A 27,958-nucleotide genomic window follows, 5' to 3' on the forward strand; every position below is an offset into this window, starting at 1 on the left:
TGAAAGAGCTCCTCGTTATGGTTCTTTTAAATTAGAATGCAGTACTGTGGTACTTCTTATCTTTGTCTCTCATATAACTATAGGCGTGGTAAGTCATCTCTTGGTCATAGTGTTCAGCAATTTTCTTCCAACACTGCACTCCAAAGTGTTTCTTGGTTGCTTGGAGGGATGGGGAAAGATCACAGTGAAGTCTTCATTTCTGTAGCAAGAGGGCCAGTCTTTGCTCAGCAAGTCCCTTATATCAGGTTGAGTAGTACAAAGAGTGCTCCTCCGATAAGTGCTCCACTGTGCGTGAAATCAGGTGTGTGGGGGGGGAGATGCTTTGAGACTAGAGAGCAAGACGTAGGGTCTCAGGAAAGTTGTGGGTTATCATGGCTGTAGCTGGTGTTATATACTGGGATGACAGTTGTTTATTTGCATGTCATGTTTAGGAATGTAGCGGTAGCAGCCTCGCTACTTGGAACGTCCAAAAAGAGCCCGGGCAAAGTACAGTGTAGGGCCCAGTCTTGCAGTGGCTGAGTTGAAGGACGAGAGAGGCTATATAGCTTGATATGGCTTTTCTCCAACTTAGAGTCTCACAAAGATGGGGCAGTTAATTAAATCTTTTTCTCAAGGGTTTCATGTTACTGGGATAAATTCTCAAAGTAAACTGTATACTGGGAAATCTTTCTCTCAGGATAATAAGCATCTGTAGTTAGTAAAGCCAAAAATGGCATTGGCTTGAAAGTTTTGGATTTTACGGCTTCATTTTTTAAATGCATGAATCCTTAAGGGAGGCTTTGTCAAAGTAAAATATTATTGTAAAGCAGCACGGAGGCATGAATAAACCCTGAAATGTTTTGAAGGTCAGGGTGTTGATTGCAGGATAGCACAGAAAGCAAGTGGATGGCTCAGCGGTGTGTTTACTTTGATGCTGTTGTGTATCTGTCTGCTTTCCCCTCATCCTGCTCTTTTTGCTGATGATCATGGGCTACAAATCCTCTCTCCTTGCTGATGTTTACGTGCTACGTACTATCAAAGCGGTTTATAAAATATTTATTGTAGCTGGTGGAAAACAGCATTTAAATTTATGATTTCTGACCTTTTTTCATTTAAGAGGGACTGTCAAAATAAAAATCGTATTTTAAATTTCATTTCCTGCATTACCACCTCACTTTTTTAACTGGTAAGAATGTTTACAATCCCTTTATTTTTCACAACCTCTTGTTCACTCTGCTCTTCGCTCAGCATAGGAATGGTCTGTAGAACCAATTTCATTTTTACGTTCTCATACATTAGAACAGTTTTCAACCGTTCCAGACTATTGTACCCCTTTGAATCTGATTTGTCACATGTACCCCGCCCCACTTAAAAATTACTTGCTTGCAAAATCAGACCTAAAAATACAGAAAAGTATCACAGCACACTATTACTGAAAAATTGCTTACTTTTTCTAATTTTTACCATATAATTAAAAAATAAAATGATTGGAATATAAATACTATACTTACATTTCAGTGTGATACTTGCGCCTGTTTTTTGTCTGAAGCCCAAGCCCCAGGCAGGGGGCTGAATAATGTAACTTAGCTTCGTGGGGCATTGAGCAATTGCCTTGCTTGTTACCCCTAATGCTGGCCCTGCACTTGCGACCCCCTCCCCAACCCATCCTGTGACACCCCCAGGTTGAGAAACACTAATCTAGATGAGTTGAGTACCCCCTGGAAGACTTCTGGATACCCTCAGGGGTACCCTGGTTGAGAACCACTGCATTAGAACAATGCTGTGCGGTTTGAAAACACTTCAGGAGAATTATGAAATGCAAAAAAGATCTATAAATGTAACAATTGTAGTTAGGTGGTCTGAATCTGGACTTAAAGTGCTAAAAGTATGATTCTAATGAACAACTCCTTTAGCTGGCAGCTGTAGTAGGCTTTTATTTTCTTGTGGAAACCACTAGAGGGGGCAAAGACTCACACTCTGTTCTGTGTATTGCAGAGAATACAGTAAAACCTCGGAGTTACGAACCTCTCGGGAATGGACGTTGTTCGTAACTCTGAACAAAATGTGATGGTGGTTCTTTCAAAAGTTTACAACTGAACATTGACTTAATACAGCTTTGAAACTTTACTATGCAGAAGAAAAATGCTGCTTTTAACCATCTTAATTTAAATGAAACAAGCACAGAAAGTTTCCTTACCTTATTCAGTCTTTTTAAAAACTTTTCCTTTATTTTTTTAGTAGTTTACGTCTAACATGGTATTGTACTGTATTTGCTTTTTTTGGTCTCTGCTGCTGCCTGATTGCATATTTATGGTTCCAAACTAGAGGTGTGTGGTTGACCGGTCAATTTGTAATTCTGAGGTTCTATTGTACTTCTAATTATTTTAGAAATTGGGGCCTAAATTACCTGACAAATATATTTTCAGCTAGTGGTATGCATGTAGCTTATACTAAACTCATCCTAGTAGGGATGTATTAATGAGATATCATGGATGATTTCTTATGTTTTGGTATTTTTTTTTTTTATAAAGAGCTTCAACATCTTGGCAATTGAGGGCTGGTTTCAAATTAAAAAATAAAAAATGAAACCCAAACACTTGATTTGCTCCCTCAAGATTTAGAAAATCTTTTCTAAGGCTCATGTAGCCTCCTTTTGTGCAAAAGGCAGATGGCAACTTTTCTGGCTAATTGAATACAGACCTAAGTGACATTCTCTCGTCATCTGAACCTGTTATGTTCTTGACACGTTAATCAGGAAGGGGAAATATTTGGAGAAGCTAATTTACCCAATTGTTAAATCTTGTGTAGAAAAGGTTAAAAGGGTTTTATTTGAACCTTCCACCTATTTTATCTTTATTTGCCAGATAAAAGGGACCTTTTTTTCTTAAAAACAAACAAAAGCTTAATAGCAACAGAAATGCCTTCATGACTTAGGGAAAAAAGGAAATTAAAACTGTTTGGATTTAAAAATTCCGTGAGTGTTTGCAACCCTTGCTTTATGCTAGTACAGGAGAACCCAAAGCTGAAAATGATTAGAAACTAGTGAAACTGACTAGTCTATTTTCATTAACCAAAGCAGAGCGTCTTACAGAACATAAACAGCATTCATCATGAAAGTGATCTAGGACATTACAAATTTGTCAGGTTTAATAATCAGAGTTCATGTTAGTAACGCAAGGAAACTTGTTCCAAAAATTGGATTTTTAAGACCGTGGGTAAAATTTTCAGAAGTGCTATGTGATTTAGGAGCCTGACTCTCATTGAAAGTCAATGGGATTTAGGTCCCTAAGTAGAACTGGGTGAAATTTTTCAACTGAATTTTTTTGGGCAAAAAATGCAGATTCAGGTCAACTGAAACATTTCCAGAATTTGTGTAGTTTTTGGTGAATTGTTTTACTTGAAAACCATTTAAATAAAAAAAAAGTTTCATATTTACATTTTCAAAGTGAAACTTTTGACTCTCATTTCTAAATCACCTTTCATTTTATTTTGTAAATAATAGGGAAAGAAAGATGAAAACAAAACATTTCAGGTCAAATTAAGCATTTCATTCAACTGAATTTTTTTTTTTTTTACTTTTTGATTCACCGGAAATTTTGAAAAAAATTCTGTTTTGAGTCAACTCACATCTAATTCTTTTCCCTGATTTTTTTTGGAATTGCCTATGATCTGAAAAATCTGTCGTCTGCACAGCTGTTCTCACAAGTGTTTAAGATCTGAGCTACATTTGGAAATTCTATCAATAAAACCGTTTCAGTTAACGATAAGGTGTGTGGTGTGTGGTTTTTTTTTTTTTTTTTTAAACCAAAATGGTTAGATCAGGTTATGCTCTAGGTGTGGATGCAGTTATATTAGCTTATACTAATAGCGCTTATTCCGCTTTCCGTACAGGAGTGAACTATACTGGTATAAGCAATTTTATTTTGGTAGAACTGAATCCACACTGGGGACATTTTGATGTGTAGACAAGACCTTTGCAAATGGGACTTAAGCTCCTAAGTCTCTTATGGACTTTTGAAAATGTTGTGTCTTCAGCTCCTAATTGGAGGCTAGAATGCTAAGACTACAAGTGGACTGATGTGTTGGGTTTAAACCTGAGCTAGGTGTCTCAGTAGTCTATACCTGTTTTTATCCTACTGAGACCTGAAATTGTTTCTTCATAGAGTAACACTCTCCTTTATATTTTAGAGCCTAAAAATATTCTCTCTAGTAGGAGTCATTCCATGTCTCAGAAATCTTTTAGAATGGCTAAATCCTAGCATGCATAATGAGAAGGGGAGAAACACATGGTCATGTCTGGTATGCTTTTTTTTTTTTAATTCCAGCAAGTGTTCAGAATTTGTGAAACAACTTATGTAAGATTGTAAATATGAAATTTCATTACTCAATGACAAAACAAAATGAGAGGCAATGGATTTCTTTATAATGCATGAAATTAGCAGAGGGTTTTTTATTAGGTAATTTAAAAATGGACTGTTCAGAAAAGGAAGTTTCATGGTAAAGTCAGGAGAAAATACTGAGATACTTGAACCATGAAATGAAATTGTTTGGTGAAGAATTAATAACTTTTATTATGGCAGAGAAACTTGCTGTTGGATATTTACTAGAGAATATTATACCTGCGTATTTTGCAAAATAAGTCATTTGTTATGCACTGTTTAGTGACTTTATGAGAAATGAACCTCGCTCTTGTAAAAGAAAAGTACGCTTCGTATTTCTAGAAGTGTGTGTATGTAAACATGATTCCTTATAGGACAAAGAGCTTTCCATTTAAAGGGACACTGTTCTTTTTGTTTTTAAGTATCTGGGAAGGATTCACATACAAAGATGTTGGGGGGCCTCAAAAATTTCTAGATAGATGGGGCTTGCAATTTAGTCAATTAAAAAAATAAAATAAAAGCAGATTCAAAAGTAGATGATAGTTACTGTGATTAGTTTCCTATTTTTAAAAAAATGTCTGTCTGTCTGACTTGCTGCTGTTCGGAAGACCCTTGCAAACTGAGGAGAAACTGAATATATAGACGGGTTTCAGAGTAGCAGCCGTGTTAGTCTGTATCCTCAAAAAGAACAGGAGTACTTGTGGCACCTTAGAGACTAACAAACTTATTTGAGTATAAGCTTTCGTTAGTCTTTAAGGTGCCACAAGTACTCCTGTTCTTTTTGTGAATATATAGAGAAACCTCAAAAGTGGCTATCTAGAAAGTGCTGTCAAATGCAAAAGTAAACACTGTAAAGAGTTTTTCTACTTTCAATTAGTCAGTGGTGGTTACTTGTATAACAATAGTAGTTTAAAGAAGAACAGGAGGACTTGTGGCACCTTAGAGACTAACAAATTTATTAGAGCATAAGCTTTCGTGGACTACAGCCCACTTCTTCGGATGCATATAGAATGGAACATATATTGAGGAGATATATATACACACATACAGAGAGCATAAACAGGTGGGAGTTGTCTTACCACCTCTGAGAGGCCAATTAATTAAGAGAAAACAAACTTTTGAAGTGATAATCAAGCTAGCTCAGTACAGACAGTTAGATAACAAGTGTGAGAATACTTACAAGGGGAGATAGATTCAATGTTTGTAATGGCTCAGCCATTCCCAGTCCTTATTCAAACCGGAGTTGATCGTGTCTAGTTTGCATATCAATTCTAGCTCAACACGGCTGCTACTCTGAAACTTTTCAAATAGTAGTTTAAGTATGTTTTAATCAGAATGATCAAGAAGTTTTATACAGTAAGGTCATTTTATGGTGGTATTAAATACACCTCTTCGGTATCGGGTATGTTGGTACTTCTGTGTCCATTTTGCATGGAAAGGATCAGGTACTTCTGTAGCAATTTCTGGTGGACAGAGCGATACTTTCTGCAGTTTCATATTGCAAGTTTCCATGTTGTTCAAAGTTCCATCAAAACATTTGCTGCCCTTAGATTATTTTACTTTCATTGCTGATGTTACATACGATATACAGCATAAAAACAAATTTGTAAACTACTACCAGCTTCTGCTGATTGATGTTTTTTATGTACAAGCTCCTGAAGTTGACTTTTCCATTGTGGTAAGGAAATAGTTAAAAAAAAAAAAAAAATACTGCCTCCCCGATAAACTCCATGGAAAACATGCCAGTTTTGCTAACATACAAAGTTGTATTAACAACTCTAAAGCTAGCTTTCTAATACACAGAATGTTGTACGGTTTCATGTTAAAGATTTGTTTAATAAATTTTTGTATGGAATTTTTTTATTTTGGAACCGTTTGGAAGTTGAAGCTAATGCAGAATGCTGTAGCCCACTTAAGTGGAGTTCATAGTTGGAGCGCGCTAGACTTGCACGCTGTGAACTTTACTGATTGCCAATAAGCTTCTGAACAGAATTCAGGATATTGAGTTCTAACCTATAAAGCCCTAAATGGCCTGGCACTTGGTTGTCTGAGACCCCTCTTTCCTCGGCGCCTTTCTTCTCGGCAGGGCCGGCTCTAGGCACCAGCAAAACAAGCTGGCGCCAGAATGCCGCTCCTAAAAATGTGCCCCGGCCGCCCTAGCTCACCTCTGCTGCTGCTGCCACGGCGCGCGAAACACCTGATTCGTGCGCCGTGGCGGCTCGGGGTCTCCCCCTTCCTCCCAGGCTCTCAAACCTGGGAGGGAGCGGGAGATCCCGAGCGGCCGTTTCGCGCGCCGCTGCTCCCCGTCCCTCCCAGGCTTGGGAGCCTGGGAGGGAGGGGGAGAAGCAGCGCCCATGCCGCGGCCACTCGGAGTCTCTCCCTCCATCCATCCCTCCCTCCCAGGCTCTCAAACCTGGGATGGGGGGAGACTCCGAGCGGCTGCGGCGCGGGCACTGCTTCTCCCCCTCTCTCCTAGGCTTGAGAGCCTGGGGGGAGGAGGCAGGGCTGGGGATTTGGGGAAGGGGCGGTGTTGAGGCGGGGCCGGGGGTGGGGTAATTAAAGAACCGGGGGGGGGACGGACGGCCAAAATTGTTTTTGCTTTGGGCGGCAAAAATCCTAGAGCCGGCCCTGCTTCTTGGCTCTCTGTGAGCTGAGGGATGAAAACGTTATCTACCACCTCCACAAGGGAGATCAGCAGAGCTGCTGGGAGGGCATTGTCTTCTGGGGGTAGAGGGTGTGCCTTGAGTTTCAAACCTACTCCCCCCACTTGGTCTGCAAGATCCCAGATTTGTTAACCGCTGAACATGCTGCAAAGCTCATAATTCCTCCCTCTTTGTTAAGGCTGTCGAGGAGGGTGTGAGTGGAGGTGGATGTTTTTATGAGCAGTCCTTTTGTCTCTGTTTATGTTGTAATTTTGACTTGCGGGATATGCAGCCAGAGCAGTAGATAAGCATCTGTAGATATATTTTAAAAATTGGAAGAAATAAACAACCGTATGATCAAGCATAACCGTTCTGAAGGAACCGTTCTGTCCCATGCCAGTGTGTATATTAACTCAGTTTTAAGGAGTTTTCATCTTGTGTCTCGTAACTTAAAAAGACAATTCAACTACCAAATCTGAGTTTCTGTAACAAAGAAAAAATCAAGCAAACTGGGAATTGCATAATTTAATATTCTATTTTGTACCTGGGACCTATGGGAGTTTCCAGATGGTTGATTTAGCACAACACGGCCCATATTCTATAAGAATTAAGAGAACTGCAGCCCAAACACTGATTATTATTTTTTTGGTACTTGTGTAGATTTCAGACCTTAAGGGTTAAATGGATTTTTTTTTTAACATTTTTTATTAAACAAAGAGTGTACTTTTCATCCAAAAAAGGGCTTGAGTTTTGCTGGTGAGTGATTAACTGCATTATAAACGTTTATAAATCATTTTTGTTTATGCAGATACCTATATATACTAGAAGTTGAGAATTGCAAAGCTTTCTCACTTGGAAGTGTAGCTAAAAGGAAATGTGCAATGACAGCAAAAGGATTATTTTCCAAACAAGTTTATTCTACTTCATGCTGATGCTAGCAGCTGGAATGTCTATCCATCTGACTTTTCTGCGCCCTGCACAGTGTAATATTTAGCTGCTGTATAACCAATTGCTTACCCTCCAACAGTAACTTGCAGCAGTTCCTTCATATCAGAGCGCCTCTTACTAATGGAGGTAATTTGTTTTAGTTCTTCTGTAGTCTTGTAGATATTGTTGCTAAAATGAGGACTCTTCTGTCCAGTATGATTTTTTTTTTTTTTAATTCCCTATCCCTGTCTTCCTCTTCTTATCCTCCCCCCCGCTCATAACCACACTTTTTGGGTATGTCTGCCCTGCAGCTAGAAACCTGCGGCTGGCCCACGGGGCTTGGGCTAAAGGGCTGTTTAATTGCAGGGTTGATGTTCGGGCTCAGGCTGCAGCCCATACTCTGGGACCTCCGCACCTCGCAGGATCCTAGAGCCTGGGCTCCAGCCCAAGACCAAATCTCTATACCACAATGAAAACAGCCCCTTAACCCAAGCCCCACAAGCCCGAGTCAGCTGGTATGGGCCAGCCATGGGTTTTTAATTGCAGTGAAGAACATACCCTGTTGTGAATTGCCCTCTCACCAAGATGTTTGTCTCTACATAGAAGCATGCGCGTCTCTAACTAGCCTGGTTTTCCTTTCTGGATTTTTCAGGTTAAAATCTAGTCTTACACAATCTCTTCCTCGATATGGATTGTGACATGACTGAGGTATCCTTGCTCAGTGTCTAAATTGGGTAACTGGGACAGCTGATAGGAGTTTCTATTGATGTACATAGACCTTGGCAATTAAATTTAGATGACTACTTGCTGGATGAAAGAGGGTTTGGTGAAATACATGTTTGCTTGAGTGAGGCAGTTGCTCATGAAAGCCTGTTCAGGGGTTGTTTTCTGCTGTTACTCTCACAGAAGTCATCCCCTGGGACACACTAGGACTGGGACACAAACTGGATTTTGACTTGGGATTCTTATTACAGACTGTCAGCTCTACCAAAGTTGTTGCTGAGGCAGCCGATGAGCTAAATTACCTTTTGCTCCTTCAGGGTGCTCCATCCTAGGCCACAGTTGAGTTGGTTGGTGGAGTGAGAGGAGAAACTTCTATTACTGCTGCCTGGGCTTTTGCTGTATCCTTTCATTGCTAATACTGCTTTTCCTTCCCAAGACAGGGTATATGTGAATAAATAAATCACTTGCTTTGCTTAGGCATCCGATAGCTTTCATCAGAAGCACATTAGAGAGCTGTTTTTGTTTGTTGGTTTGGTTTGTTTGTTTTTTGTTTTTTAAATCTAGAACAGTTCCTGAAGAAGGGTGAGGAATTTTACCTGATACACATGTTCAGCATGAGGATGGATGCAATTGTCTGCTATATGACCGTTTTTTATGACTCGCTAATTTGTATGAACCCATGCTCTGCTCCTCAGAAATGTAGTCTCTTGGCACTATTATGGTGCTAGACAATCCAAAGTGAACTGTGTGCTGGGTTAGTTTGTCATCTTAAATATTCCCCCTTCACGAAGGTTGATATTGCTTTGATTGCAAATTGTTCTAACACATTTACTGGTCTGCTGTGATCAGACCACCTATGAATTTGACCCAAAGAGGAGCTCTGTCTACCTCAAATGCTGTCTCTTTCACCAGCAGAAGGTGGTCCAATAAAAGACATTACCTCACTTACCTTGTGTCTCTAATATCCTGCGACCAACACAGCTACCAGAACACTGCAAATATGAATTTGAACACACTTGTGGTTTCAGAGCATCCTCCTTATAACTTGGGTGATAATGTGCAGGTGAAGTTGGTTGAATATTTTTGTTGCCCTTCAAAATATTTTTAGAAGAAAAATTTAGTTTAAGATAATGCAGATCGAATTGAGGCTTTCGATTATCAGTTGTTCTTCCTGAAAGTTTGGCTGCTATTCACAGCTGTAACAACCCATTACTACTGGGCTTTCTGATGACAGAGGTATTGAGCAGAAATTTTGACTAGTAGAAAAAGATTCCAATGTTTGTTTATTTTTTTTCAATGCTTAATGAGGTGCGGGGGGAGAGGAAAAATGTAATGGAATATAACTACCAACGAAACATGTTTTAAATCCCTTTCCTGGAATTCTTTGGCATTGTTACTTCAGGTTCTCTTTTATGTAAAATGTATTGGGAAGGCCATGTTATCTTTAGTGCTCTCCATTCTGTAGATAAACAAATAATTTTGCTGCATAGGCTTTATTAGCTTTAAAAAGGAGCTTTAAAAGCTTAAAGAAGGGTGGGGGGAGCTTTGTGCTGAAGCTGATACAGATTAGAAATGAAAACTGTGAAAAGATAAGTGACTGCAGACTGTAAGAATTAAAATAGCTTTGGGAAATATGATTTTCTTCCCAAGAAGAAACAGTGATGTAATCCTCTGGAACTGTCAGAAGTTTTTGAGCCCCCGGATCTGCAGTAGTCATTGCGTTAGGTTTTTACAGCTTGTTGGGAGAGATAAAGGGACTCCCTTTCCTTTAGCAGCACATATTTGTAGCTTTGTGTCATAGATGATTGTGTTGCAAAGACTGCAGAAAGTTGTTAGATGTAAATTCTTTCCGATTCTTTAATTTTAATTAAGAATCTGTAACTCTTTCTAATTCAGTTGAAGTGCATTAACGTACAGGTCTAGCTGATGTGGAAATGTCCTGGTAGGTCCTTTGTTGGTATCAGCTTTGAGAGCCGATGTGTAGGTAGGCTACTGGCTGCTGACACCGTTTTAAACTCCATGTCATCTGAACCTGATCAGAACAGTGTCACGTTGGTAACATCCAAGGGGCCTGTTCCTGCACCCCTTGAAGTCGATGGCAACACTCCCACTGGCTTGGAAGGGTGTAGGAATGAGCCCTAAAACACCACCAAGTTGTCCAATTTCATTAGCGCTCCCAGTGTTACTTACTCTGAAGGAGCTAAACTGGCATTATGCCAAAAAAATAAAAATCCCACCATTGCTATCTTCCCTTGTCAAGGCAAGGCTCAGTCATTCAAGCAGGACGCTGGAAATCAGGAGGCTTTGGGGTTTTCTTTCATACTCTGCCACTGACTCACTCTGTTTTTAAGAAAGTCACTTGCTCTCAGCTCCCTAATTTCCTGTTCCTACGAAAGTGACTTCATCCCTATCTTATAGGGTGTTGCCATCCTCTGATGACAGTTGCTGTATAAATACAAAGTAACATTATTCTCTCCTTTTGATAAATTAAGGCATTAAAAGTCTAAGTGCCTTGAGTTTCACCCTGCTTTATTTCCCTGGTAATAAATGTTCATACGTTTGTGAGTGCATTATCATCATTAATGCACACTGGTGTACCCTGGGGTATGAGGCTGAAAGCAATAACTGCATCAAAGCTGAAGGAAGAGGCTGTGGTTAGATCACATTCCAGACAGAGTAAAGACTGCTTTACTAGTTTTAGGTTTCATAGTTCCCTATAGCTGTTTGATCTTAATTTTAAGAACGCCTCTTCTTCCTGCTCTTTAAAACAAAAACAAAACAAAAAGAAACAGGATAGAATCTGAAGATACCTGTAGCTGGTCAGGGCCGAAGTTATCAGCATCATTAATTACTCTTAGTTTGGTTACCAAGTTACTGTTATCTGCTCTCTTGGTACAAACCATTTTAAAACATGCTTTCTTAGCAGACCACAGTTTCACAAACTTTATCTGAGGAGGTGAAGGCTGAAGCCACCAAAACACTGGATTTTCAGGAAACCCTAACCATCGTTAGACAGTTGGTAAATCTTGTTTGTTTTTATGGCAATATTGTAAAATAAATATTTACATAAAAGATGAGTGACAGAGTTACAAATTAGCATGCATAACTTGTTTGACATTCTGAAAATATTTTAGGCATTCTTTGAGACTGGGAAAGCATAAATGTTCAGGATAGATGGCCAAGTATGTGTTGAATCTTGTTTCTACTCCTCTTCTCCGCCCATTGAAAAGAACCCTGTCTGATCTAGTAGTTGGAACTGATCAATGTTGATTTCAATTATATCGTTCGATGTCTGCTTGTCCCAAGGCCATCTGACACCAGTTAAGGCAATGAAATTCCTGATGGGCACATTTTAGCAAAAATCTAGAATCAGTTTGGTATATCTTGTGTATTCAGACTGAAATCTTGGCTCCTTGAAGCCAGTGGCAGATCTCCATCGCCTTCATGGAGGCTAGGATTTCATGCCTAGGGGTTAAAAGGATCCCCATCAGCACACCTTCCAGTGTATGTGACAAAAGGCTTTGCTATCTTTTCATTTGGTGACTGTGTAAATTTTGGGCCAGGGAAGGGGATTTAATTCATTAACAGTGAGCAAAAAAGAGAATTTGGCCTATTAAATCAGTTATAACTGAGGTAACTGTAAGAGACATTCTCAGATTCTTGACTTCCTGCTGCTCACATAAAGTAGAAAAGTGCCATGCCATCCTTCTTACATCCAATAAATGCCTCAGCTTTTCTTCCGGTAAAATAAACTAACAGCTCAATATTCATGAGTAACCTGAAAATAATAAGCCCATGTGTGAGAGCCGCAGAGGGAAAAAGAATTCAATAAGGTAAGAGATTTTCCCCTATGCAGAAAACAACACATGGGGGCGATTTCAGCATGTGGAATTTCCATCTCATTGTACTGGCAAGGACAGGGTTGCTCCCTGGAGAATGGGCAAGGGAAAATTTCTCTCTGATACCAGTGGATTTTCCTATGGCACCCTTTACCCACAGCACAATAGGAGTGAGTAGGAAACCAAGTGTGGGTTACTGCTGTTGGACAGTGTTATCTCATAGTTTGATACAAAGAATCAACAGAGTATCCAATAAAAAACTCTACTGATCCCTTGTGTGCTATCCTAAAGTCATATGTTCTGTATACTCTACACATGTTTAAATCAAAACTTTGGCATTTCAACAAGCATATGTGCACTTGGTTGTTTCATCCCTTCTGTCTTGGGCAGAATACCAGCCTATATGAGTCCTGTCTGCTTTAAGCATAAGATCAAGGAGAGCATTAAAGTAGTGTTTATATACAAGTGTGTCTTCATAGAAATGGTACTTTGAAAAGGCTGGAGATAATGGAAAACTAAAGTCACACACGCAAGAGTTGCCTTAGCTTCTTTTATTTATACCCCTCCGCTTCTAAACTACAGTGCTCTGATATTCACTATTTATAACTGAATGAAATTGCTATTACTTCAGTGGGATATTTGTGTTTAAATTGGTAAAGTAGAGGAGATCCTAGATAAAGGAACCATAGTTTTAGAGGAGATGAATTAATAGAATATAGCTTCAGTAAGGTTTTGCTTGTTATAAATAACAGACAATAATATTTATATCCTCATATAGCATATTTACGTACAATACATAGTTGTATAATTAGTTGTGAACTTGGTTTTCATTCCATTATACATAGCTCACTTGTTCTTCTGTTTTATCAACCTCATTCTCTGTGAGCAGCAATGTGTCCAACAGAATGGCTGACGATGACTGGATTGGTGAGCTATGAAGCCTCATAGGGCTCTGGTACATAACGGGACTAATCCCATTTCGCATCCCATGCATCATAAAGAGTTTGGAGTTTTCTGCCATTGAATTTCTGAAGGAGATCCTGCTAGAGCATTTCCGAAGGGCCTTCATTGGCTTTGCGGTCCGATAATTGCAGGTGATGTACCTGCCAAATGCCTCCCTGAATGTCTTGTTGAAGAGCGTGTAGACTAGAGGGTTCACCCCTGAGGATACATATCCTATCCAAACAAATATCTCCATGAGCCTTTGAATAACTTCCTGGCTACAGGAGTCACACAGAACTGAAGTTATGTTTGTTATAAAGAATGGGCACCACATCAACAAGAAAAGAAAAAATACAATCCCAAGGACTTTTGAGGCCCTTTGTTCATTGCTGATGTTCTGCACAGACTTCTTTCCAGCAGTGGACATTCTGCGTATGAATATCTCTTCGTTTGTGCTGGGCATAACCTTGTCCTTTCTGGAGCCATCTAACATGGCCACCTTTTCAGGTGATGAGCTGGGTGTTACATCCCGTTGGAATACTGTAGACACGGTAGACCACGTTAGGCGCTGAGGTGGCTTGTTGATCAAGTAGGCCTTCTTACGAAGCACTTGTATGGTCAGAAAGTAAGTGACTATCATAATTGCAAGCGGAACAAAGAATGAAGCTAGCGACCCGTATAGGATGAAGTCACGAAAACGATCGGGTGTCAGGGCACATGTGATGTTTGTGGAGCTGCCGTCTCCATCCTCTATACCTCTGATCGGGATTGGAGTGGCAATGCCTACAGAAGAAAAACAGAAATAGTTCAGCTTGTTATCTTCAATCTCTCACTTGGTTTTGCAGCTTCAGAGTGCCTAAGGGAGCATGATTTGAGAGAGCTATACTGAGCAAGTGAACAAGCCGTATCTGTAGTTAAGAATATTAGCTGGAGATTTGGGTAAATAGAACTTTAATAAATTCAGCAAGCTGGATATTAAAAGCTTGCCTTCTTTAACTGAGGATGACCCCAAAACTTAAACAATTCAGGAATCAGGGTAGACCTTAATATTAAATTAAACTCTGGAACAGTTGCAATACTGAAGTAACATTTTTCCTTCTATCTCCTACCCTTCCTGAATGTCATTTTTTGGGTTTCTGAAGACCTGATCCAGAAAATAGACACAATTTAACTCTATTTCATCTTGAAGCACATCAAGTGATCAGACTCAGTCAGCCAGCAGCCTTTCACACGGGTTGATTCTCTTGAATATACAAATGGTTAAAGAGATGCCATGTGTGCTCAGTATAGATTTGATGTTTAAAGTCTCTTGGCTATTTAGAGTCTTTAAATGAAGCTTTGTTGTTTTAACTGTTTTTAAAAAAAAGCATACCTCCGAGGGCTTGTCTTAAATGAACTTTCTATAACTGAAATTACAGACAGTATTTCTATTGGTAAAGGTCTATCTGATGACAAAAACAGGTTCCTGTCTGTCTGATGAAGGTTGTTCGTGCTACTCATTCCAACACCTTTCAGTAAGATCTGGGGATTTACTGTACTTCTGTGTTCCCCAGCCTTCTTAGTGGTGTCGGTCAAAAGCCGTGAAATGACCTAGCCTTCAGTCACTTGATCCCTTCCTTAATAACAGACACACCTTTGGAAACAGCAAAGATTTAAAACAAAGACTGAATCAAATTAACCTTTGAATCAAGAAGCCATGGCTCAGCCGTTGAGTACTTTTTATGATAGATAAGAAGAAAGGAAGCAGTACAGTGCTGATTAATACAAGTAAATCAGATATTAAAAGGTCAGCTTCCAAGTATCTTGCCTCCACAGGAATTTCCTTTCTCATGTTAAAATAGAGAGAGATCTTTTCTCTGTACTCCTCTGAATGTATTCATATTGGGAGTTCCTGTTGTTAGGGGTACATACATAGGTCAAGAGCATAGATATAAATTCTTTTCACCTATGCTGTGTCAGTAGTCTTAAGTTACCCAGAGAAAACTGTTTATGCTCTTGGCAGGGTATTGCTTGTTCTGTGTGGCATTATTTGCTTTTCTAGCACTGCTTCTGTATCTTACTGTCATTGCAAATGAGTTATTTGGATTAAATGCTTTAGCTTCTCTGATCTCTGAATCGGATGTCTGAAATTTCATTTTGTGCCCAAACTTATTAAAGATGGGCAATATTTCATACGCAAAGAATTCAGAAAACACTTAGAAGTGTAAAATAAACCTGGGGTTCTCAACCTTTTTCTTTCTGAGCCCCCCCGACATGCTATAAAAACTCCACAGTCCACCTGTGCCACATCATCTGGTTTTCTGCATATAAAAGCCAGGGCCGGCATTAAGGGCTAGCAAGCGGGGCAATTGCTTGGGCCCCCAAACCACAGGGGGCACCAAGAAGCTAAGTTTCTCAGGCTTCTGCTTCAGCCCTGGGTGGCAGGGCTCCGGGCTTCAGCCCCATGCTGTGTGTGGCTTCAGCTTTCTGCCCTTGTGCCCCAGCAAGTCTAACGCTGGTCCTGTTTGGCGACCCCCCCCCCCCCTTAAACCTGCTTGCGGGCCCCTGGTTGAAACCACTGATATAAACCGTTACATTTTGCACTTCACTTATAAATTGATTTTTTTTTTTTTTAACACTTTGACTTTTTGTATCTTGGCAGCACACCTTAATTTCTGAAATGAATGTTACTGGCACAGCTCACTTATTTGAATCCTCAAAAAGAACAGGAGTACTTGTGGCACCTTAGAGACTAACAAATTTAAGGTGACACAAGTACTCCTGTTCTTTTTGAGGATACAGACTAACACGGCTGCTACCCTGAAACCTGTTATTTGAATCCGTGATTGAAAGATGAAATTTTGACATAGTCATCCCTCTTTCTGTACAGCATTAAAATAAAATTCTCAACCCTATTGTCCAGTTTTTTCTCTTTGGGTAGTTTTAAGTGAGGCAGCAATTTCAACAGCAACTGATTCAGGGCTTAAAATCAAAACTGTTACTGATAGGCATCAAATTGACGGCATTGGAACCTAAAGTCTCGCATCTCTAGAAAAGATACCACACAAGCAGCTGCAATGCAATCCATGCTGCCCCTTAGTGTGTTGCATCCTTCTATGGGTGGGAAAAAATCTTTGAACTTCGTTCCTATTCAGTCCTTAACCTCTGCAATAAGTCTGCCAGCTAGTGCCTGTTAAATGGATTTTGTGACATAGCCACCTGCTCACTAGGAAGTGGACCGAGCTCAGCTCAGTTGATATAGGCTGCCATCCGCTCGTACTTTGCCATTTGCAGTCGTGCCCCAGTTTTGAACTAATGATTTAGCCGTGAAAGGGTTTCTCTCCCCTTCCCAGTCTCAGCAGCCCCACGTACCTATTGAAATGAGCCACACCACAGTTATTTTGATGAGAGCGGTAGCCCGAGAGTTGTATTGACTGGCCTGGATTGGCTTTTTTATGGCAATATAGCGGTCCAGTGAGATGGCGCAGAGATGCATAATGGATGCTGTGGAAAAGAGGACATCAAGAAATAGCCAGACAGGGCACAAGTCAGGTGGAAGCGGCCATGCGTTATCTGAAAGAGAACAGGAAAGCTATTAGGTTCATTTCTAATGTCCTTTGAGTGTTCAGTGTGCATTTTTTCCTTCATACATGTCATAGAAGTGTCTTAATAAACTCTTTGGGACAATACCCCACTCCATACCTGCCCTCAGACCTTTCTCTCCTCTCCTTCCTTCCCTCCCTTGTTTTTCTCTTTAGCTAATCCCTCATATGGTTCTCCCCCCCCCCCAAACACACACACACCGCCAAATTCCCCTGCAGAAAATGGTGGAACTAATGCTTGCTGCCATCACATTGATGTCTTGTATATTATATCCATTTACACCCCCATCTAAGCCCCCCCCCCCACCTTCCTGACTGCCCTCCCCGGGACTCCTGCCCCCATTCAACCACCCCTGTTCCCTGCCCTCTGACCACCCCGCCCCCCGAACTCCCCTGCCCTCTTACCGCGCTGCCTGGAGCACCGGTGGCAGGCGTCGCTACAGCTGCGCCACCCAGAGCACCGGGTCAGGCCGCGGCTCTGCAGCTGCGCTGCCCGGCTGCCCAGAGCATTGCACCGGCGGCGCAGTGAGCTGAGGCTGCAGGGAAAGGCAGGGGGCTAGCCTCCTGGTCCAGGAGCGCTGGGGTCGGGCAGGAGGGTCCCGCGGGCCGCAGTTTCCCACCTCTGGTCTACAGCTTTGTACAGTGCCTAGCCCAATAGGGTGCCCTGATCTTGGTTGGTCCTCAGATACTATTGTAATAAGCATGATTAATAACAAACCATATTGATTGTATTTCACGTGTACCGTCTCCATAAAGTCCACTGGATTAGAGGTATATTTAACAAAGGAGAAAATAAGCAGTGACTTGTCTATCATAGCGATGCAGAGGCATGGCTTAAGTTCCAGGACTGGGGATGTCTTGAAACAATCTTTCTAGTGCATACAGTTTTGTAATGAAAGGGTTTGTTGTGTCACTGCATCACATCTGTGACGGCTCAGCGGGACGCTGCCATCAGTGAGTGGATACCTATTTTTATTCAAAAGAAATTGCCTGATTCCCCTTCACCTCATTTTCAAGAGCAATAGTTCAGGCTTCTACACACAGTCTTAAAAGTTGTAATTTTTGACTAGAGCTAATCTGCTTTAATGTTATCTGTGTAACAAGGTAAATAGTCCATCAGCTGCTTTCTGTTCAGGATTGGGACATTCACTTTGTATTGTTTTCACCTTCCAAAGGGTTGGTATTTGAAAGCTGTGTCTTCCCTAGTGAAGATCTCATAAATATTTACTCTGCTGAACATCAGCAAATGGACGTTAATGAAGCTCTTTTGAGGTTTTTCATAAACTAATTGATGTCACTTACAAGTGATTTGTGTCACAAGCCACAGCTGTTGGGTGGCTGTTGCGTTTAAAAGGCGCGTTAGTGTTCTGTATGGGTATGAACATATTGATTTGTAGGTGCAGTTAAGGTACTACCAGAAAATTATCAGCTCTTTGTAGAATGATGGGTTTTTGTGTGCTAACAAGTCAGATTTGTTTTAAACCTATTTAGTTTTGAACCCTCTGCTGTGAATAAATAAGGACTGACTGTTCTGAGAACGTTAAAGGAACTCATCTAGTAACTGAGTCCGTTATTGTGTCAATAGTGCAATGTTGCAGCAATTTTAAGATTTGAAGCTTGATTTCACGCTGACATTATTGTGGTGAAATGACATGGTGGTGCAGTAACTTTTGTGTTTCAAGCAAGGGAGAATGGGGAAATTGCATTGAAGCAGGCTAAATTATGCTGGTCTGCCCTGATGTATATGTTGAGTCTTAGCCATCTGGACGAGGAGAGAAATGGATGGAGATTTGAGAATATGACTGCACCTCTCCTAAAGCAGCGAGCTCCAGGTGATAGTGTAACGGAAAAAGCATAACGGATAGCACCTCAGGCATAACAGAAAAAGATTAACTACTTTTGAATAAACTAACCACGAGTCTTGATATTCAGTTGCATGATTCCTGAGTATCAGGCAGAGTGGAAACTTAGTTACAGAAAATAATTTAAAGTTGATTAATGAAGTAGGGTGCAGATATATGGAAAAATACACGATTAGAGCATTCAACACACACAAATTCACTTTTATCTTTCTGTGCACAATTTCATTAGGCCGTAAGAGGTATCTTTTTTAGCCTCAAAGGCCTGTAATGTAGTCATTCAACCAACTATGTAAGTCAGTATGCCAGAAAAAATAAGTAGTTAAAACAACCAATTAATTTGGTATGTTTGGAATGTTGAGCTTTTCTCTAAAAAGGCAAGAACTGTTTTATGGCTTAAATAAGTGAAGTTAGCACAGCTCTGAGGATGAGGTGTGAACTGCAAACGTGTACATTTTGCATACTAAAGGATGTTCAGTTGGCATTAATAGCTGAATTTCAAATGAATGATTCAGTGTTTCCTATCAAAAGTCCTTATACAGTACTCCTTAGATGGTATCTCTTAGATGGTAGCCTTGCAGAGAGGGGACATGTGCATTGCAGTAAAATGGATTTTCTTCATTTTCTGTTAACCTGTTCTGTACAAAAGACACCATTTAATGCTTGGTAATGGAGCTGTCCTTTCCTTGTTCTGAACTCAAGTTTTTTGTATGCAATGAAGCCTTGTATAATTTTACAAGATCTGCAAAGCTTTTAGTAATTGCTGACCACAATGTAAATGTAGAAACCTTTTTCTGTTTATATTTTTCTTTGAAACAGGGAGGAGAGGAGTAGCAGCCTTTCACATTATGAACTTGTGTAAGATATGGTTTTTCCACCAAAAATTACTCCAGAGCCTTTGAATACAGTAGTTGATGAGAAACAAGGGATATAGTCACCCTAAATCTTCGTTTGAAACAAAATTACAATTTTAACACGGTCACTTCTGTAGCTCTGTATGAAGAATTGCTCAATATGATCGTGGTTCTCAACCTTTCCATACTACTGAACCTCTTTCATGAGTCTGATTTGTCTTGCATACCCCAAGTTTCACCTCACTTAAAAACTACTTACTTACAAAATCAGACATAGAACTACAAAAGTGTCACAGCACATTACTGAAATATTGCTTACTTTCTCATTGTGTCCGTACGAAATTTTAGTTTGTACTGACTTCACTAGGGCTTTTTATGTAGCTTGTTGTAAAACTAGGCAATTATCTAGATGAGTTGATGTACCCCTCTGCATACCCACAGGGGTAAGTATAGTCCTGATTGAGAACCCCTGTGCTAGGTTAATAACATGGCATCTCTTGCTGTATTCCCTAATCTTGTTGACTTATTTGTAAATAAGTGTAATAAAAAAATAAATGCTGTGAAATGAGTATTTGAGTACCACTCAGTGAGTACCTCTCAAATGAGAGTTTGGCTATGCTCTCTGCTTTGCTGGTCTTGTTGGTCTGGGTGCTAATGTTGCTTCCCAATCTGGCACTGCCAGCAGGGCCCTTTCAGTTACCTGATCCTGCCATCACTGAAATCAGTGGGCACGGGTTCTACCCTCTGTATCTTGTAACATTAGATACGTACAAACAATCCTAGTGTATAAAACAAAAACCCTACATGATTCTCTGCCGTTTTGGGGCAAATTGCTCTTTATAGAATCCGGACCAAGACTGGCAGATGTGTAAGACGAAGGTCTTGAAGAAAAATATTTGTTAAAAATACATCTCTGCCTTCCAAAAATATATTTAATAGTTGTGTTTTCATGATCTCCACATCTTCCGGTACACAGTAGAAGTTTTCTATCTCTGAATTGTCATTTCAGATATGTCTGAAACTTGGGGATTGGGAGGGGAAACATAGTAGAGACAGCCTTCCCCAAATGCTTGAAGAGCAGTTTTTGATCCTTGAACATTATAGCAACCTGTTGAATAAATGTCTTGGCCCTGTGTGTAAATATTCATAAAATCTGGTTTGACAGTAAAACTCAAATACATGAAATAATGGAGTAGGGAGGCAAAGTTTTTAACAGGGTGGATTTAGTTTGGGAGGGATAGCCCAGTGGTTTGAGCATTGGCCGGCTAAACCCAGGGTTGTGAGTTCAATCCTTGAGGGGGCCATTTAGGGATCTGGGGAAAAATAATCTGTGAGGGACGGTACTTGATCCTGCTAGTGAAGGCAGGGGGCTGGACTCGATGACCTTTCGGGGTCCCTTCCAGTTCTATGAGATAGGTATATTTCCATATATTATTATTATATTAAATAGTGATTTCTCCCATCACAAATGTTTGTTTTGTTTGGGGCAAATAATTAGTTTTGTGTTTAAAACTTACTCTGTAACGCTGCCTCTTGGTAATAGGAATGTTGGTTTTTTTTTTTTTTAAAGATATGTAGATTTTTAAATGTCCCAAATACTTGTGTTTTTCTTAATAAAATATTCCTGATTTGGAGCTCCAATGTTGGTTTTTTTGGTTTGTCTTGAGTAAACGATGGGTTTTTACAGACAATTTCTGGCTTTGATTTACTGAAATGAGGAGGAAAGCTTTATAGGGAATATCCGTTTTCAAGGTAATCTTTAAAACTAGATACAGTATAGAGGAGCTGCTCCTGATTTAAGCCAGTGAAACATTCTTTGAATGCTTATGATTAGAAGGCACTAATTATGTATTCATGTCAGCGAGATTAAGGAAGTCCTTCACATAAGTGTTGGAAATTATTATTTCACCTTTGTTGTAATGTGCTCTGTAGTCTATTGAAATTTGTTGCCTGTAAGGGATTTCATTGAGTCATTTTGTTGATGTAAGGTTTTTTATTGAGGTGGAAGTTTGACTTTTTTTCATTTTCATGTAAGCTCAGGCTTTATTTTACAAGTTACTGCGTGTGTAGCCTCTCAAGTAGGGTTTATCCTGATGACAATACTTGATGACGGGGCCTTCAATGATTTTGGTATTCAGCTTGTATGGTTCCATTCAATTTTCTTGATTAATACAACTAAAATAGTAGTTGGGGAGAAGTTATTTACCAAAGTACCTTTATTTTATAGTTAACTAAAGATGCTTTTTATTAAATTTGTCCTGAAACTTTTTTAGTTTCCTTCAGTCTTGCGGATTTTGAAAATAGTCAGCCATCCATGAAGTTGGTTTGATTTCTTCTGGTGATATTTCTAGAGCCTTTTCACAATTGTTTACTTTCTATCTTCACTATAGTCCCATAAATGAATGAAAGGTGAATGATTTGCAATGTAACCTAACCATAACTGGCATGAGAGAGCTTGAGATTCCCAGTTTTCTTGGGTGATGGACATTATAATAGTTTACTGCTCAGAAAATCAACATGACCTTTTATTTTATTTAGAGGATATATTTCCAGGGCACAAAATATCAACACTAGGAATACTCTGTGTTGTTTTTTTTAAGGAAAATCTCTATTTACTCTCAACCAGCTCTCCCTAAAATCTCAGGTACTGAGCTTCCAGCCTCAAACTTCATAGAAAAGAGATGGATCTTTACACAACAAATCCTGCATCTACGAAGGCCGGTTTAACTTAAAGCGCTCTACAGCTGCAAGTGTAGTCATACCCTTAGCTGACATTTGTGGTCTCTTGAAACCCTATGATTCTCTTGTCCCCCCTCCCACAAATGTGTTGATTCCATTTGCACGAGGAGTCCTTGTGGCACCTTAGAGACTAATAAATTTATTAGGGCATAAGCTTTTGTGGGCTACAGCCAGTGGTTTCAAATATTATTAATGGAGACAACACAAGGCTAATTTTCAGAACACGCTTCAGTTTACTAACATGCTAACCTGTTAATGAAAGCAGTGCAAACAGTTTAGCTGTTAATAAAAACAATGAACAGTTCACACATTCTGACATTTTAAAGCTTTTTTTTTAAATTAAAGCCACCAGATGCATTCAATCAGTGTTGAAATACGGTTCAGTCACTCACTCTGAAGTTTATATGATTTCATTTAAGAACGCCACTATAGTAGTGAAGTTGTTACAGGTCAAATGTGGAAAATGAGCCTCTATTACTGGAACAGTTAAATTTATTGGTGTTAGCTTTTGTAAGTATTTGCTGAGTGGAGTCAGTCTTTGTAGTGGATTTTAAGTTTAAACATACTGTTGCATGTTACCAGCAAAGATTAAAGTGATTGATGCTGCTGGATTTAAATAGTTCACACCTTTCCCCACAGATCTGCCATATAATTAGATATAAGTGACAAATCAGAGACAAAATATTTGTATTCTGTATCAATAGCTGGCACATGTTTATTTCACTATTATGAAAATGTTCTTGTCTGAAAACATGGGAAGGGTAGATTTTAATTGGCTGCCTCTGTCAGTGGTTATTCTCTGTTGTTCAAATAGTTATCTGGTTAACAAACCTTCGATCCTGTAGTCTTATGTGCTTAATCATCTTGTTCCAGTCCAACAACCCCTAACATTTTGCTCCTGTTCTGAACTTTCTATAAACACCTCAGCATCTTCCACCAACTGCTGAGGAGGCAAAATGTTTTTCTATTTGGCTGCCAAGGAGACACTTTATAGAAGTAATTTCAATGTTTAGCATTGGTCAGTTATGTGAAACGTCTGCCATGGCCTTACCACACCTATTTAATTATTTTTAATTTTACTTTTTTCTTTAAAACTTCCTGCAGCATGAAAGATGCTTTTGTTGAATTCTAAATTAAGATTCCTAGCATGTTTTAACCTTGGTTACAACAGCTTTAGCTCCAGATTAATTGAGAGATTAAGTAGCAATAAAAGAAAAAGTAGGAAAATTAGAAAGGCAAAATCGGTTATTGGGAGACTAATGAAATTCAGAAAGATAAAGTTTAGCTTCTCATTGTATTGGCTGCTATTCGGATTTGGCTGATTATTTATGATGATTTATTAATAATTTTCTGATTCTCTAAGATGTCATCTTTCAGCCTGTATTTCTTACACTGTCTTCTGTTCTGTAAATGAGGTATTGGGAAAGGGGATTAGTCTTATTTGAGCGGGGTTTTTTTGGTTTTTTTGTTTTTTGTTTTTTTTTAAGGAAAACTATGAAAATTTTATATTAAGATCTTGAAGTTTGTGTACATTTTGAGACAGATTTTTTCCCTACCCAATTAGAAAATTGTACCCTAATTATGCTTAGTCATTTTCTAGAAACTGTTGCTTGAAAAGAACATGCCCCTTATCCTTACTGTGTTGACTGTTCTGTAGTCAGTTTGACATCTCCATATATTGAGTAACACTTTATACTGGAAACTAATCGTGAGGCATTTTTATGACTTGAAAGAAATTGTCACCAAATTGACAGCAGTCGTTTGTGGAGCGGTAGGTCTGCTGATTGCCTCTATGCGTTTAATACTTTAAATTTGTGTCTGCTATCCCCAAGGCAACCCTTAGAGTTTTAATATAAAAACACAGAACTCCTGCTGTCTATCATTAGTTATGGGTCAGTGGTACACTTTACCTCAAAGGTTGAGTTACCAGCATGGGGGTATTGCATGGGGTTTACTTGCAAAAATAGACAGACTATCGCTGTAGCTCTTAATCATCTATTTGGCATATATTCGGATGTATAAAAAAAATTACAACTAAAAAAAAAATTTTAAGGAACTTTAAACAACAAAAGAGAAACCATTCAGAAAATTTCCCATGAAGTTGTTACCAAATTAGGTATAAATACAACATTTTAAATATTAGGTCCCTGAAAATATGAATGTTTTTGTTAGTCATTATGGAATAAACAAGTAAATGTCAAACTCCAGTGTATAATCTCATCAAAATCTGTTTTATTCCTCATGAGTCAGTAAATGGCAACCTGGATCTCCTACATCAGGTGCACAGATGGTCTGATATTGGACTAGGTGGACAGATGGACCATCTCTCTTTGGAGTGCATTGTGAATTTTGCCATTTCCCTAGGGCAGTTGAAAAATCAGTTTTCCTGCAAGTGACACCTTAGAATTGTTGCCATCAGTGATCCTAGAGATTGCCTGAAACTTGCACCTGGGTTATATAAATGAGACCGAAAATTGTCCTCATTGAGTGGTACCAACTCCTTGTGATGTGGTGAAAAGCTATTCAGTCCAATGAAACTATCCCAAACTGCTTAGTGCTTTTGAGAGAGAGAATTTCTATTATGAATATAATATCTAATGAGCAGATGTTCAACATTGCACTGCCAATAATAATTCACCCTATACCTTTTTTCCAGAGTGTGGTATCTGTAGTTGCTCCTCAGAGGTGTAAAATTCTTTGGAGTTGTTAGTTTCTCTGATAAAGGGTGGGAGGCAAGGGAAAGGATGTTCATAGTAGATTTGTTTAAGCTTGTGTCTTGAGAAAATGTATCTTATGATTAGAGGTAGGGGGAATTGAGAAGTGTTTAGCCAGATGGTGCTCACAGAAAATAACATTATCACAATTAAGCGGGGGAAGTAAACAAGCAGTTGTCCTATTTAAAGTATAGTTAGCATATTTGCTTCATTACGGACGCTTGATGGCAGGAACAAAGTGAAATACTTACCAAACAGTATGATGATAAGGGCAATCGGCATCACAAACAATCCAACCAGCAAGTCTGCCACCGCCAAGGACATTAGGAAATAATTTGTGGCATATTGCAACTTTTTCTCCAGGGACACAGCTAGTATAACAAGTATGTTCCCCCCGATGGTGGGGATGATCACCATTAGGATCAGCAGAGCTGCCCACCGTGGTCTATTCCCCTGTTCGTCATTCAGGTAGTTCTGTTTGAATTCCCCTGTTACTGAGAGCTGTGTCAAAGATCCGTTGCCAGATCCATACCCGTTTAAGGGATAGGACATCTTTGTGCCCAGCAGGATGTATTCAGGAATTGTGTTTTGCTCAGACATTTTGTAAGGTATAGCAGCTGGCTGTTCCTCTCTGGTCCGGTACGATCCTGAAGAAAGGCCAGCATGGTCAGTAAGGTAAACCGGTCATCTGATGCTGTGATATGCTGCACCCATGCCAGGGCGTTGGATCTAAACTTGTATTCCGTTCCTTCCTGGATGAACGTACCTCTTAAAAATGAAAGTATTGACTCTGGCTGGCAGGGTCAAGTGGTCTGATTACTCTTGTAGAGAAGCTTAGGTTTCAGAAGGGTTTAGGAGAGAATTCAATGGCTGTGAGAAGTCGACAGTTTTTAGCTTCTTGTGTCTTCCTACAGCAGGAAATATGGTGTGTGAACTTGCATGCCGAAAGGTTCCCCCTATATACAAAATATGTAGATTGCATCATTTTTTTATTTACAAAGTGCAAAAAACTGATGCTTGTACTGTGTATGTACAACTCCTCCTCCGAGTGTCTAGTCTACATTAGCATGCATGTAGGCAGAGTACAGTACCTATATTTTCCCTGTTAAGAAACCTGTTTCCCCAAGGAGCTATCATCCCCCAGAACATGGTTGTGAATGATATAGAAGTTTTCTTTAATGGCTACAGTCCCTCGTTTATCAGATGAAGGTCGGAGCGCAGCTAACAGTAAAACATTCGTGACTACATCTCAAGAGAGTCATAGACAATTATGGAACTCAAACATCTTAAAGTTATCCATTATTTAAATGGGAAGGACAAGTAAAATCCTCACTGTTTGGAGCTCACTTTCTTTAAGGCTTGAGCAAGACTATAACTAAACGCAGCCTCCCCTAGCTCTAAACTCTGCTGAAGTCTTAACACTTGCTTTTCCCTCTTACAAGCAGACACTTTAAATAGCCATATGTTCAAATATTTTCTAGATTTGGTTTGTTGTAGGTTTTCTGTGAAGAAAGCCTTACCTTAGATTTCTCTTGGATTTTGTTTCCCTGAGGGTTTGAGAGGGATAAATTTCTTCTGCAGTTTGATCTTCTTTTTCATCACGTGCTGGATTTCAGCACATAATTTTTTAACGTCACTTTCTAGAAGACAAGTTTTTTATTCCTTTGGGATATGCTTAAAATAAAAACCTTTGTCCATACCTTCCCATTTGTTTTTAAACGTCAAGATTGAACTTCTTCTGTTTTTAAAGTCAAGTTCTTCATGTATGTATTTTCTCCAACTGGTATTGAATGGAGGGGGAAAATAATTCTTGCCACATTGTTTAAAAAAAAAAAAAAGTAAGTTGTTGTTTTTCTGCTTCTCCTGTTCTTTTGGGGATCTGACTTACGTGTTTAATGCCTGTCTCTTGGGTGTTTCACAGTTCTTCTCCTGCATCTCATTCTGTGTGCAGTTTTCGCTGCGTTCGTTAGCAAAGCTTGCTGTCTGCTGCTATCGTTGTTTGTTGATTGACTCATTCCAGTGCATCCAGCTCCAGTGATTGAAAACAAGGAAATAAATGAGTGCGCTTTTTTACAGCTGGAAAAGAGCCAAGGAAGGTTATTTCCTTTTTATTTATTCAGTGCTTCAGACCTATAGTGTACATTCCTCGTCCCTGTGTCTGGATGTGCAGATGCAGCGTATGACCACACTTCACGCTACAGTATACAACTGTATTCAAAGTAGTTCTCGTTCGTGTTCTCTCTCTCTCTCTCTCTCTCTTTCTCAACATGAGCACAGTTAACCCTGGAAAGTTCAGAGTTAGTGTAAACTCGTCTGTTAGTTTGTCAGGCTTTGAAGTGTTTTGTTATTTTAGAAAAGTGTGTTCTAACATATCCTTTTAAATGCATGCACTGTCACTTTAAGCCTTCCTAGATACAGCCGCTTTTTATTACTTAGAGTATTTTCTATTCTTACCTTCCAACACAGTTGAAAGTTGCTATCTTGATCATACACCCCATCTGTAAACCAGAAATTGAATTTACTTCTGAGGACAGCCACATGGCCAGTGTGTAATAATCAGACATAGGTGAGGTCATAGATTCCTACAGTTTAAGGCTGAAGGGACCATTAGATCATTTAGACCGACTTGTATATCACAGACCATTAAATTTTGTGAATTGCTTATACTCATGGGGCTTTGTCAGGACCAGGTCCCTAGTGAATCATGATTCATTCCGTATTAATCTAAAAAAAATGCATCCACTTCCTGGAATCCACATAGGTGAAGAGAGAAATCGGCT

The 27,958-nt window shown here is 39.5% G+C and overlaps 2 protein-coding genes across 2 annotated transcripts in view; one reads left to right on the top strand and one right to left on the bottom strand.

Moving 5' to 3' along the window:
* Positions 1 to 27,958, top strand: part of PSMD1 (proteasome 26S subunit, non-ATPase 1) — a 121,529-nt gene that overhangs the window by 38,598 nt on the left and 54,973 nt on the right. The gene's annotated exons all lie outside the window — the stretch shown is intronic.
* On the bottom strand, positions 11,662 to 27,375 carry HTR2B (5-hydroxytryptamine receptor 2B). Its single transcript, XM_005292584.5, has 4 exons — positions 26,699 to 27,375; positions 25,430 to 26,134; positions 16,783 to 16,983; positions 11,662 to 14,214 (listed from the first exon to the last, which is right to left on the bottom strand). The coding sequence occupies exons 2-4, from the start codon at positions 25,776 to 25,778 to the stop codon at positions 13,325 to 13,327; spliced, it is 1,440 nt and encodes a 479-aa protein (XP_005292641.1). The 5' UTR covers positions 25,779 to 26,134; positions 26,699 to 27,375; the 3' UTR covers positions 11,662 to 13,324.

The sequence above is a fragment of the Chrysemys picta genome, chromosome 9, assembly GCF_011386835.1.
Source record: "Chrysemys picta bellii isolate R12L10 chromosome 9, ASM1138683v2, whole genome shotgun sequence".
Lineage (NCBI taxonomy): Eukaryota > Metazoa > Chordata > Testudines > Emydidae > Chrysemys > Chrysemys picta.

Excerpts from the sequence above, each read along its gene's own strand:
- HTR2B (XM_005292584.5), bottom strand. The coding sequence starts at position 25,778 with ATGTCTGAGCAAAACACAATTCCTGAATACATCCTGCTGGGCACAAAG. Across the intron at positions 16,984-25,429 it reads CCTTATCATCATACTGTTTG|ATAACGCATGGCCGCTTCCA; the intron begins GTAAGTATTTCA and ends GTTCTCTTTCAG. Across the intron at positions 14,215-16,782 it reads GGTGTGGCTCATTTCAATAG|GCATTGCCACTCCAATCCCG; the intron begins GTACGTGGGGCT and ends TTTCTTCTGTAG.